General features: G+C 25.2%; 7 protein-coding genes across 7 annotated transcripts; 5 read left to right on the top strand and 2 right to left on the bottom strand.

The window, feature by feature from the left end:
- Window positions 1-1,239: 1,239 nt before the first annotated feature.
- Window positions 1,240-2,091, top strand: ENU1_176710 (hypothetical protein; the record flags this gene model as incomplete). The annotated part of the gene is made up of 1 exon (XM_008861349.1): window positions 1,240-2,091. One exon carries the CDS (start codon window positions 1,240-1,242, stop codon window positions 2,089-2,091), a length of 852 nt encoding a protein of 283 aa, XP_008859571.1.
- A 135-nt stretch (window positions 2,092-2,226) lies between these two features.
- On the bottom strand, window positions 2,227-4,112 carry ENU1_176700 (HEAT repeat domain containing protein; the record flags this gene model as incomplete). Its single annotated transcript, XM_008861348.1, has 3 exons — window positions 2,227-3,762; window positions 3,816-3,981; window positions 4,048-4,112. The coding sequence occupies 3 exons, from the start codon at window positions 4,110-4,112 to the stop codon at window positions 2,227-2,229; spliced, it is 1,767 nt and encodes a 588-aa protein (XP_008859570.1).
- A 192-nt stretch (window positions 4,113-4,304) lies between these two features.
- ENU1_176690 (AAA family ATPase, putative) lies at window positions 4,305-6,266 on the top strand (the record flags this gene model as incomplete). Its single annotated transcript, XM_008861347.1, has 1 exon — window positions 4,305-6,266. One exon carries the CDS (start codon window positions 4,305-4,307, stop codon window positions 6,264-6,266), a length of 1,962 nt encoding a protein of 653 aa, XP_008859569.1.
- Window positions 6,267-6,418: 152 nt separating this feature from the next.
- Window positions 6,419-7,111, top strand: ENU1_176680 (ribosomal protein L30p/L7e domain containing protein; the record flags this gene model as incomplete). The annotated part of the gene is made up of 1 exon (XM_008861346.1): window positions 6,419-7,111. The coding sequence occupies one exon, from the start codon at window positions 6,419-6,421 to the stop codon at window positions 7,109-7,111; it is 693 nt and encodes a 230-aa protein (XP_008859568.1).
- A 133-nt stretch (window positions 7,112-7,244) lies between these two features.
- ENU1_176670 (Rab family GTPase) lies at window positions 7,245-7,820 on the top strand (the record flags this gene model as incomplete). The annotated part of the gene is made up of 1 exon (XM_008861345.1): window positions 7,245-7,820. One exon carries the CDS (start codon window positions 7,245-7,247, stop codon window positions 7,818-7,820), a length of 576 nt encoding a protein of 191 aa, XP_008859567.1.
- Window positions 7,821-8,021: 201 nt separating this feature from the next.
- Window positions 8,022-9,581, top strand: ENU1_176660 (regulator of g protein signaling domain containing protein; the record flags this gene model as incomplete). Its single annotated transcript, XM_008861344.1, has 1 exon — window positions 8,022-9,581. The coding sequence occupies one exon, from the start codon at window positions 8,022-8,024 to the stop codon at window positions 9,579-9,581; it is 1,560 nt and encodes a 519-aa protein (XP_008859566.1).
- A 362-nt stretch (window positions 9,582-9,943) lies between these two features.
- Window positions 9,944-11,293, bottom strand: ENU1_176650 (sand family protein; the record flags this gene model as incomplete). Its single annotated transcript, XM_008861343.1, has 1 exon — window positions 9,944-11,293. The coding sequence occupies one exon, from the start codon at window positions 11,291-11,293 to the stop codon at window positions 9,944-9,946; it is 1,350 nt and encodes a 449-aa protein (XP_008859565.1).
- Between the last annotated feature and the right edge of the window lie 108 nt (window positions 11,294-11,401).

Below are 11,401 nucleotides of genomic sequence, written 5' to 3'. Positions count from 1 at the left end.
ATCATAAAAGAATGTAATAATGATGAAGAATCAATTGATAAAGTGAAGAATGCAGTAATAGATAAAATCATTAATATAGAATAGATGAATAAAATTAAAATAAGATTTAAAAACAAAGAAAGAAGAATATCAGAAAAAGGTAAATGAGTATTTTGAATATATGAGCAATAATATATATAACAATAGTTGCATAGTGACAAATAATTAGAGTTATAGATGATACAATTATTGATTTGAATATTAACATGAAATTAATAATAATTTCATTAGAGTCAAATTAATAAATCAATAAAATAAAAGAATGAATGCAAAGAATAAATTATATTAACAAAAATGAGTGAATGATTTGGTTTAGATATAAAAGTTATATTATATTTAATGAAAAAGATTAAAATAAAGTACTTGTTAACATTTCATTTTCATACTAAAGAATGAAGGGACTATAATTTTATAACAAACAAGGCACGTATATTTAAATAATTTCATTAGATGAAGTTATAAATAAAATACAAAAAACAACAAAAAACGGAATATACCAGTAAATTTATAAATATTATTATAAAAACAAACCATTTGTCTTACAAGAAATGTTATAAAGTGTGAATGATATAATATCATCTATATTTGAAATTAGTGATAATGCATAAGAATGATATTAAAAGAATTTCCCAATAATAATTATATGCATTAAAAAAGTATTATATGGATTTGAGCTTTTATATTTATCTAATTACTCCTTTTTGATATTAATCAATTTTTTTTTTATTAATATAAAAATAAGTTTGAATAATTTGATGAATAGTTTTAAATTAATAATAAATTGACATCATTCAAATTAAAACTTTTTTGGATTAATATAATTATTTATCTTCTAAAGAATAACAAATCAAGTATAAAAAAATAAATTAAGTTTAATTGCATAAATTCAAATAACTCTTTTATCAATTACTTCAGACAATAAATAGCATTTGTTTTGATTATCAAAATATTAATTTAGTGCTTTTTTATTTTTATCAATGGAATTAAACAAACTAGAAACTAATCTTCATTTCATAATAGTACTAGCAATTTCTACCAATCAAAAAATTTATATAAGAGAAGAAATAAATAGAAAAAAAGAAATTAATTTTGAAAATTAATTTGTATTTAAAAAATAACACAAAAATATTTCATTTTTAGATTTTTTACTTTTCATTAAAATTTAAAAAAGATCTAATAAAATCGTATTATCAAGTTATCATGGGATCTGCTCAGTCACGTAGAACAAAAAGAAACCAACGAAAGAATCAAAAAGAATGCACAAATAGTCCTGAAACTACTCCTCCACAATCTTCACCACATGAAAACTTGAAACAGCCAATAAATGAAACTACAAAAAATGTTACAACAACCCAATGTGTTTCTAAAAAAGTAGAAACAAAACCAATAGTTCCAGTACAAGAAAAACCAACCGCTCAAGTTCAAGAAAAGCCAAAAACCAATCCTCAAAAAGAAGAAACTACCAAGATAACACAAGAAAAACAAAAAGAACAAATAAATACAATTCAAAATGACTTTAATTTGTATCAAAAAGATGGAGAAATTCAACCAGAAGGATTAGCTCAAATGATTGAAGACCTTGGTATTAATGATATTGGATCTATAAAGGCTTTATGGGTTGCATGGAAATTAGGAGCAAAGGACTATAAGATTAATGAAAATGGATTTAGAAAAGGCCTTGAATCAGTTCATGTTTCTTCATTAAAAGAATTTAAAAATTGTATTCCTGAAGACCCATTAAATGATAACTTAACTGGAAAACGACTATTTAATTATGCATTTGAATGTAATGTAGAATATCGTCAAAAATTAATGGAAAAGGAAGATTCTATATTATTACTTCATCAATTCTTTGGAGAAAATAATGAAATGGTAAATAAATTCATAACTTTTCTCTCACTTGATTCAACAAAACAATTAAATAGAGATGAATGGCAAAACTTATATGATTTTATAACAACAATTCATTTAGACTTTTCTAATTATGATACAACATCAGATTCTGCATGGCCATTACTTTTTGATAGTTTTGTGTCTTCATTTCAAAATTAATGAATTTAATAGATAAATTAGTTAATAAAAAGAGAAAGAAACCATTTTATTATTTCAAAAAGAGGTTCTTTTTTTTTGTTATACTTTTAAATTAAAGAAGAATAAAAAAATAATGATAATATATGTTAAAATTAATTAATTTTTTAATTGAGTTTCAAATAATTCTTTTGCTATAGAAGATACATCTTGTTCATCATCAGCCATTAACTGATAACAACAATCACGAACATTACTTATTTGAATAAAATTTGGATATTTTGAGGATATTAAATAAATTGCATGACATAAATGAATTCTTACATTTGGAACTGGATCATCAACACATAATAAAAAGAATGGCATAAAGAAATTATCTAAAATTGCTAAACCTTCATCCATAGATTTTACTTCTCCAAAGATCCAACTAATAAATTCAATAATAATCTTTCTTCTATGATAATTTCTTTTCGATAAAACAATAAAATTATTTCTTACTTTTTGTTTAAATTCTTTAGATGATATCATATATACTTGTGCTGTAACTTCTGCTGCTTTAGATCGTGTAGCAGCCATTGGATCATTTAATAATTTAAATAAATAAGTTTGAACATCAACTGATTCTCCAACTGATTGAACAACTCTACTAAAACTTGATGCTATTTGTAATCTTACTCTCCAAAATGGATCTTCCATAAAACTCATAAAAGATTTCATATATCGTTCTTTATATTCAGGATTAACAATTCCAATAACATCTGCTAATGAACTGATAGCAGCTAACTGAACTACTTTTTCATCTTTAAGTAATGAATCATATAATTCTAAAAAGAATGCCCTTGTATCTTCTGCTTTTACATAAGGCATAAATAATTGAAAACAAACTCCAACACTATATCTTGCTCCTATAGCACCTGAATTAGCTAAATTTTTAACAATAGTAAATACAGTTTCTGATTTAGTTTCCATATAAAAATTAATAATTGAAACTAAACTTTTCCCAACTGATGTTGGAGCATCAGGAAATAAACGAACTGTATCAGATGATAAATTAACAAGAATTGGTAATATTTCTTTTGAATATTGATTAGCAAGTTTTTTTCCTATAATATGAAGAAAATGTGGTATTTGTTTTAAAGAAACAATTGCATTTGGTTTATTTGCATCTTGGACTAATGAAAAAAATGGTCGAATTAAATTACTTTTACTATCAACAGCTATTTCTGCTATTGATGTAATACATTCTGATGCCTTTTTTCTTACTATAAAATCTTTGTCATTTGCACCACATACAATTGCAGGAACAATCATTCCATCAATATATTCTATTGGTAATTGTGTTGATAATAAAGAATATGTTTTAATTGTATTCTTACGTAATGAAAGATCTTTAGACATTAAAAGGTCTGGTAATTTTGGTAATAATAATTGTATTTTTTCTTCTTCACTTAATCGTGGTAACATTGCATCAACTAATACTAATCCAAATACTTGATTTTGACAGTCACTATCATCCATTAATAATGCTTTTGAAACAGAATATACATACCCTCTAAAATCTGTTTCATTTAACATTGGAATAACTCGTTTTAAACATTTTACTGTTGCTTTTTTAATTGCTTTTGGACTATTTACGACAAGTTCAGTTAATGGAGCAACAAGAAGCATTGCTTGAATTCGATATTCTTCAGTATCCTAAACAAATAAATAACAATTAATTATATTATTTATATAATAAATTAACAAACTGATACATAAAGTTTTCTTATTACAGGTAATAAATTTTGAATTAAATAAACAATTTGTGAATTTTCTGAATCTCCTAAACTGTCATGAAATAATGGTATAAGTTCTAATATTTCTTCAAATGATAATTTTGGTGTTAATTCTCCTAAACTTTTATAAGCTGCTTTTCTATATTATTACATTTATCTCTTATTCTCTTTTTTTTTTAATAATTCATTTCATATTTAAACAAACCGTTTAGGTCCTGTACTTTTTATTGATTCAATAAATTCTTTAAATTCCATTTCAGTGTTGGTCATTTAATTATAAAGAACTTAATTTTCTTTATTTTTTGAAAAACTATCTTTTCAGTTCATTTTAATTAATTTTATTATTTTTTTTTACTAATATTTTATTATTTGAAATAATATTTTATTAACTTTTTTTTATTTAATTTATTGATTCTTCTTTTGTATAATCAAACTCTCAATATTAAATTCTGACTTGACTCAATGGAAATAGTATTAAATGTTCGTAATGAAAAAAATATTTCCAATTTTGTGAAAATTAATAGTTCAAAATTTTTATTTTTATCAAAGTCAAAAATTAAAATTTCAAATATTCAAAATTATTGTGGAACGAATAAAATACTTGAAGAATATATTTGTTACTTTATTATTGACAAAAATTTAAATGAAAATGAAATTGTATTAAATGATGAAATGATAATTTCATTAAGATTTCCTAAAAAAGTTAAAATTTCACTTTGTTTTATAAAAACAATTCATGAAGCAATAAATATTATTGTAAAACCTTCTCCTCATCCTCTTATTAATTTAAAAAAACAAATTAAATATTTTAATGATAATAAAAATTGGGAAAATTTTAATCATCGTTTTGTAAAAATTGGAAATACATTATTATTAAAAAGTGATTCAATTGGTAATGAAAATAATTTATTATTATCTCAGTATAAATGGTTTTCTTATTCCATTGATAGTATTAATAACAAAAAAATAACTTCTTGTTTTTTCGAAATTACATCAAAAACAAAATTTTATATTGAACCTTCTCCTTCTTTAATATTAACTTCAAAATTATCTCCTTTAACATTTATTTCATCAGAACAAAATTGTAAAGAATTGTACTCTTTTCTTTCAAATCTCTTAGTAGAATCAAATCAATTAAATCAAATGAAAGAATGTATTATATTAGGACCAAATGGAATTGGTAAAAGAACTTTAGTTCTTCAAATTGCTTCAACTCTTCAATGTAATTTTATTAGAGTTGGAATAGATGACTATTCAATATCTGATACATTAACATTAATAGAAGAATCAATAAAAGCTCTTCCTATTATTATTTTATTTGATAATATTACAGACATTAATTATAATATAATCTATCATTATACTTCATCAATTCAATCATTTCTTGCAACTAAAATTAATACTCTTCCTCATTCACTCTTTAAAATGATTTGTGTATTTAATATAGATTCTATTTTTTCTCCATCTGATTCTTTTCCATTTCTCCGCTTAAAAAATTATCAAACATCTGATCTCTGTCGTATTCAACAATATCTCCATTTACCTGAATCAATTGTTCTTCCAAGAGGATTAACTTTCTTTGACTGTCTTTCGATTCAAAAAAGTTGGAATGCACTTCCTTTAAGTATTGAAGAAATTAATAAAATAACAAAACAATTATCTCAACAACATACTACTTCAATAGAAATACCAACTGTAAGATGGTCTGATATTGGTGGTTGTAATGAAGCTAAAAAACAAATTAAAGAGGAAGTGTCAAAAATATTATCATCAAATGAAAGTCATGGAATTTTATTATATGGACCTCCTGGAACAGGAAAGACTCTTCTTGCAAAAGCAGTAGCAACAGAATATAATATGTCATTTTTCAGTGTTAGAGGTGCAGAGTTACTTAGTAAATATGTTGGAGAAACAGAAAAAAATATTAAAAATCTATTTCACACAGCAAGAGAAAATAGTCCATCTATTATCTTCTTTGATGAAATTGATGCAATTGCTTCTGAAAGAAAAGGAGGGAGTGTTTTTGATAGAGTTGTAAGTCAAATTTTAACTGAAATGCAGGGGGTTGGTGTTATTGGTGGAATTCTTGTTATTGGAGCTACAAATAGAATAGATAAAATAGATAAATCACTTCTTGTTCCTGGTAGGTTTGATGTATCTATTGAAGTTGGATTGTCTTGTGGTGAAGAAAGAAAAGAAGTTATATTGGCTCAATTAAATTCAGTTCAACATGAAGATATTAATCTTGATCAATTTGTATCTTATTTACCAGAAAAAATAAGTGGATCAGACATCTCTATGATAATATCTAAAGCATATTCACTTGCCCGTAAAGAGGTGATAAATCGCTATATTAAAGGAGAAGTTGTAACTACACGAGATATAAAAATTACAGCATTTCAATTATATTCATCTCTTAAATAACACAAATTATTTAATTTTTTTGGTATTTATCTTTAATTCAAAATAATAAAAAAACTTAAAACTATAAAAAAATTAAAAGTAAATTAATAAAAACTATACTTTATCAAACCCGGAGAACTAAAAAAAATCGAGGTTTTTAGGGGTTGTTGGAGATGAGTGCTAAAGTAGCCACCGCCGTTCAAAGAGAAGCTTGCACAAAAACTGTTTGCCCATGCAAAGCAAGATGCCAAGCATTCAGAGCTGAAGTTATCAAAAGAACTATTCAAAACCATAAGGATATTGAAGCTGCTAAGAAAGCTGTTTATGTTGCTAAGAGAAATGCTGAAATTAACGGTGATTTATATGCTGAAGCTGATCCAAAATTAATTGTTGCCATTAGAATTAGAGGTATTAATGGAGTTTCACCAAAGATCAAGAAAATCCTTAAACTCCTTAGATTAAGACAAATTAACAACGCTGTTTTCATTAAGGCAAATGCTTCAACCATTAAGATGTTAAGACTTGTTGATCCATATGTTACTTATGGTTATCCAACTTTAGAAACTGTCCAAAAACTCATTTACAAACGTGGAGCTCTTAAAATTAATGGAAATAGAATGCCAATTACTTCCAATTGTATGATCAAGAAAACTCTTGGAGACAAAGATATTGTTTGTGCTGATGATCTTATTCATGAAATTTACACTGTTGGAAAGCACTTTAAGGAAGTTAACAATAAACTCGCTCCATTCAAATTAAATGGTGCTAAAATTGCTGAAAAGAATAAGAAGATTCATTTTATTCTTGGAGGAGGATTTGGAAATCGTGAATTACTCATTAACAAGCTCCTTGCCAAGATGATCTAAATTGATTCGTTATGATTTTTTTTGTTATATAAAACGATTTATATAAATAACAAAAAAGGGTTTAATAAAAAATTCAACGGGAGTTTTTTTTATATAGAATTAGAAACTTTTTAGAGAACTTTAAAACATCCAGATGAGTCAGATTTGTAAAACTGTCATTATTGGAGATTCTGGAGTAGGTAAAACTTGTATCATTCAAAGATTTACAAAAGGAACTTTCAATGAAGAACAAGCTGCAACAGTTGGAGCATCATTTGTTGATTGTGCATTTAAATTACCTAATAATGAAAGTTATAAATTACGTATTTGGGATACTTGTGGACAAGAAAGTTTTCAAAGTATTATTCCTATGTATTTTAGAAATGCGTCATGTATTATTCTTGTGTTTGATGTTAGTAATTTTCAATCATTTAAAGGTATTAAAAGTTGGTTATCTATTGCATTGTCAAGTGCACCAGAATCAACTCCTGTAGTTGTTCTTGGATCAAAAAGTGATTTACCTTCTGTTGTTCCTGAATCAACAATAAATGATTTTGTACGTCAAAGAAATTATTTATATTTCCCTGTCTCTTCTAAAAATAATACTGGAATTAAAGAAGCCTTCGATAAAATTTCTACTCTTGCTTTTGAAAAACAATCTTCTTTGACTAAAGAACAAGAAATTAGAATTAATGATGAAGTTAAACAATCTGATAAAAAATGTTGTTAATTACATATTTTTTTGTAATATTATATAACATTATTTCTTTTTTTTTTTTAAGATTTATGAAAAAAATAAAATTATATTAAAAAAATTAACTTGAAATGAGTGTAAAAAGATTAATTCTAAAAGAATAATTACTAAAATAATAAAAGTTAAGGAAAAAGAAAACGTGAATCGACAAAAAACTAGTATATCATTACACGAATAATGGCAGCAACAGAAACTGCAATTCTTGAGGGATGGCCAACATTACAAGAAGTACTTGAAGACTCATTTATGAAACGATTATTGAGATGTTATCTTTCTGATGAAAGGTCAGAAGAAAATTTAGACTTTCTTGAATCAGTAGGATTGTATGAATCTCAGTTTGATAAGTTGACACCTAAAGTACGTTTAGAAGCACTAAATTTTATTAAAGATCAATTTCTGGATAGAAACTCAGAACGACAAGTTAATTTATCTTATCAAATTCAACAATCAATCTTAAAAAAATTATCTGAAGTTACTTCAAATGCACCCAAAGATGTATTTAACGAAGCAAAAAAAGCAACAGAATATTTGTTATATACAGAACAATACACGTATTTTATTAATAAGTTAAATGCTAATACAATTGGTACAGGTAAAAAAGATGTTTATTCATTATATCTTAACCAATTTCCTAAAACTAACCCACAACCATTATATAAGCCAACGTTAAATAAAGTTATAGAAACTGAAAAAAAATCATGGAATGAAGATGAGGTAAAAAGAAATACAGAGTCTATTAAATCACTTATAGAATCATTAATTCAAGACGAATGTAATTATGTTGGAGTATTAACTAGTTTAAGTGAATTTAGTGAAATGATGACTAAAAAACAAATACTTGGTCCTGATGTATTGAAAGAACTTTTTGATCATATTCCTGTATTAATTCAACACCACCAAAAATTCATTTCCTCATTACAAGAAGCTAAAGCTGATGAGAAGGTTGGAGAAAAATTAAACTCTGGACTTCACTTTTTAGTACTTTATCGATACTACCTTCGGCACGTTCCAAAGAATATTGCTAAGTTATGTTCTATTGGTATGACAGATGAAATAGAAGTTGGAAGAGAATTATATCCTCTTCCAGTAATTGAAGAATTTGATAAACAACAAAAGATGACTAAAAAAATGAGTATATTACAAATGCTTGTTTATCCATATTTTAGAGTGAGAACATATCAAGCCTATGTGGATGATTTTATTAAAATGACAAAGAAAGATTCACAAGAAGTTAAAGAATTAGAAGTTGTTCATAGTCAATTAGCTATTTTTCAAGAACTAATTAATACATATTCTGATACCAATAAAATTGAAAGAATATCTGATGCACTCAAGCTTCTATTTCCATTTAGTTTTACTTCTATTATGCCTTTATTTGAAGGTAAGAATGGAATTTGTGGAATTGCTTCTTTAGATAGATTTGATAAAACTGATATTAATCAGTTGTCTATGTCACTTAATTCACGTAAAAAACTTACATTAATTGTTTTATATCGAGGTGTTGTTGTTACTGATGTACCAGTAATTAGAAAGAAAGGTAATGTAAGTAATTCTATTGACAAATCATTTTATTCATTTACATTAATAGGTGATATTCGAGATTTTGGTACTGAAGATTCTACAGAAACAATATATATTGATGTACCAGAAATCAAAAAGAGAATATGGTTTGGATGTGAAAATACTGAAGAATTTAAGTCTTGTGTTGAAGCATTAAGAACAATCTTGTCAAATTGATTTTTTCTATCTCCCAATTTTTGTCTTTTTATAAACTTTTTAAAAAAAGAATCTTAAAATGATTAATTAATAAGAAGATGAATGAGTCACAAGTTCAGATAAATTCAGAAGAGAAAATATTAAAAGAAAGCAATAAATTAAACAATGAAAAAAAAATGAAAAAAACAAAAAAGGAAATTAAAGAATTGAAACAGAAAGAAGAAAAAAAACCAATAAGTAACAATCCTGTAATTTGTAGTATTTTAAAAAATTTCATTAAGGTTCATCCTGAAGTTATCTTACAAAGAAAGAAAGTATTTAATCCACTTGATTGATATTAATAATTTTGTTTGAAGTCATTAAGAAATTAAAAAAAAATATAATTACCAAAGGAAACTTTTGTATTTTCCTTTCTTAGTTGGTGTTATAAATAAAGTATCAAGTTTAGAACGAACCAAACTAATGATTTTATTTCCACGATTAATCACTTCGTCTCTTTCCAGAAGAATATTAAAAGTACCACAAAAGAAATAATCAGAACGTAATGTTGCATAAATACAATCAACACCACCTTTACTACAATATTCTTTTAAATTTTGATTTTTCATTTCATCATAGACAGTTCTAAACATTCTATGAATTCTTTTTTGTTCAGTATAACTTGATTTATATGGTTCTTGAAATTCAGGTTCATGTAGTTGAGCATTATCACCTTCAATTTTAACAAATATATAATGAAGATATAATGAAGAACTTTCTTCAAATTGAATATCGACTGAAGGACCATTAATCAATTGGTTGATAAATGGGACATTTATTATTTCATTTTCAATTGTTTCAGCACAAGTACTAATTATTGGTAATGATTCATTTTTTGTTGCTAAAAGTACTAACGATAATTTACTTGTAAAAAATTTACAGAAAACAAATAATTGTCCTGATTGATTAAAGTCATATAATCCAATTGGAACCCATTTATCATTTATTGTAGGTAATCCTTGAACAAAAGTCATTAAAATATGAATGTCTTTTGGAGAAAGAGTACAACCAGATCTTTGATTGATATAAATGAGATTTAACTCATTAAATAATAAAGTGAATACAATTGAGTCATTGTCATTTGTTAATTTATCATTACAAGTATTTACTAAATTAATAATAACATCATTTATTTGTTCTCTCATTGTACATGGTAAAATACTAACAGCATTATATAAAATAGCAGTTGAAACATTCATTGAATGAATAAGAAATTTCATTTGGTCATATTCAGTTAATATAAGTCTTCTAAAATCATATGAAGTTTTCTTTTGAAATAATGATAAAATGGTAGTATAAGGAACAATAGAACAAAGTTTTCTTCCAATCATTTCTGCTTCAATCTTTAATTGTTGTGGTGTTTCTCCAGTTTTTGCTACAATAACAATTTCAATAGGTCCAACTGAATGAAAAATAATTATTTTTCCATCTTCACAAACAACATCATCTGTAGAATCACTTAAATCTGCAACTACAGAAGATAAAGCAGTTAATGTACCCATGAAAGGAGCTAATTTAATTTCATCTCCATACCTACTAAATATTGGTTTTCCTGCATCTGTATAAATAAGTATATGCTTCTTCTTCATTTCCCAAGCTTTTGCATTATTTGTCATATCAATTTCAGTATCATTCTCCCATCTTTTATGTAAAATGGAAAATTCATTTCTGATAGAAACATTTTCTTCAGCCATCTTCTTCAACCTAACCCAATATAAATACTCATCTTTTCTTTTAAGTTCTTTTAATTTACGTTTTATATAACAAAAATATTTTATCTTTTTTTTTTTTATAATTTTTAT

Source organism: Entamoeba nuttalli (genome assembly GCF_000257125.1).
Source record: "Entamoeba nuttalli P19 unplaced genomic scaffold asmbl_7848, whole genome shotgun sequence".
In the NCBI taxonomy this organism is placed as follows: Eukaryota; Evosea; order Mastigamoebida; family Endamoebidae; genus Entamoeba; species Entamoeba nuttalli.
Note: the sequence above shows the minus strand (reverse complement) of the source record. Positions and strands in the feature narration are given on the sequence as shown.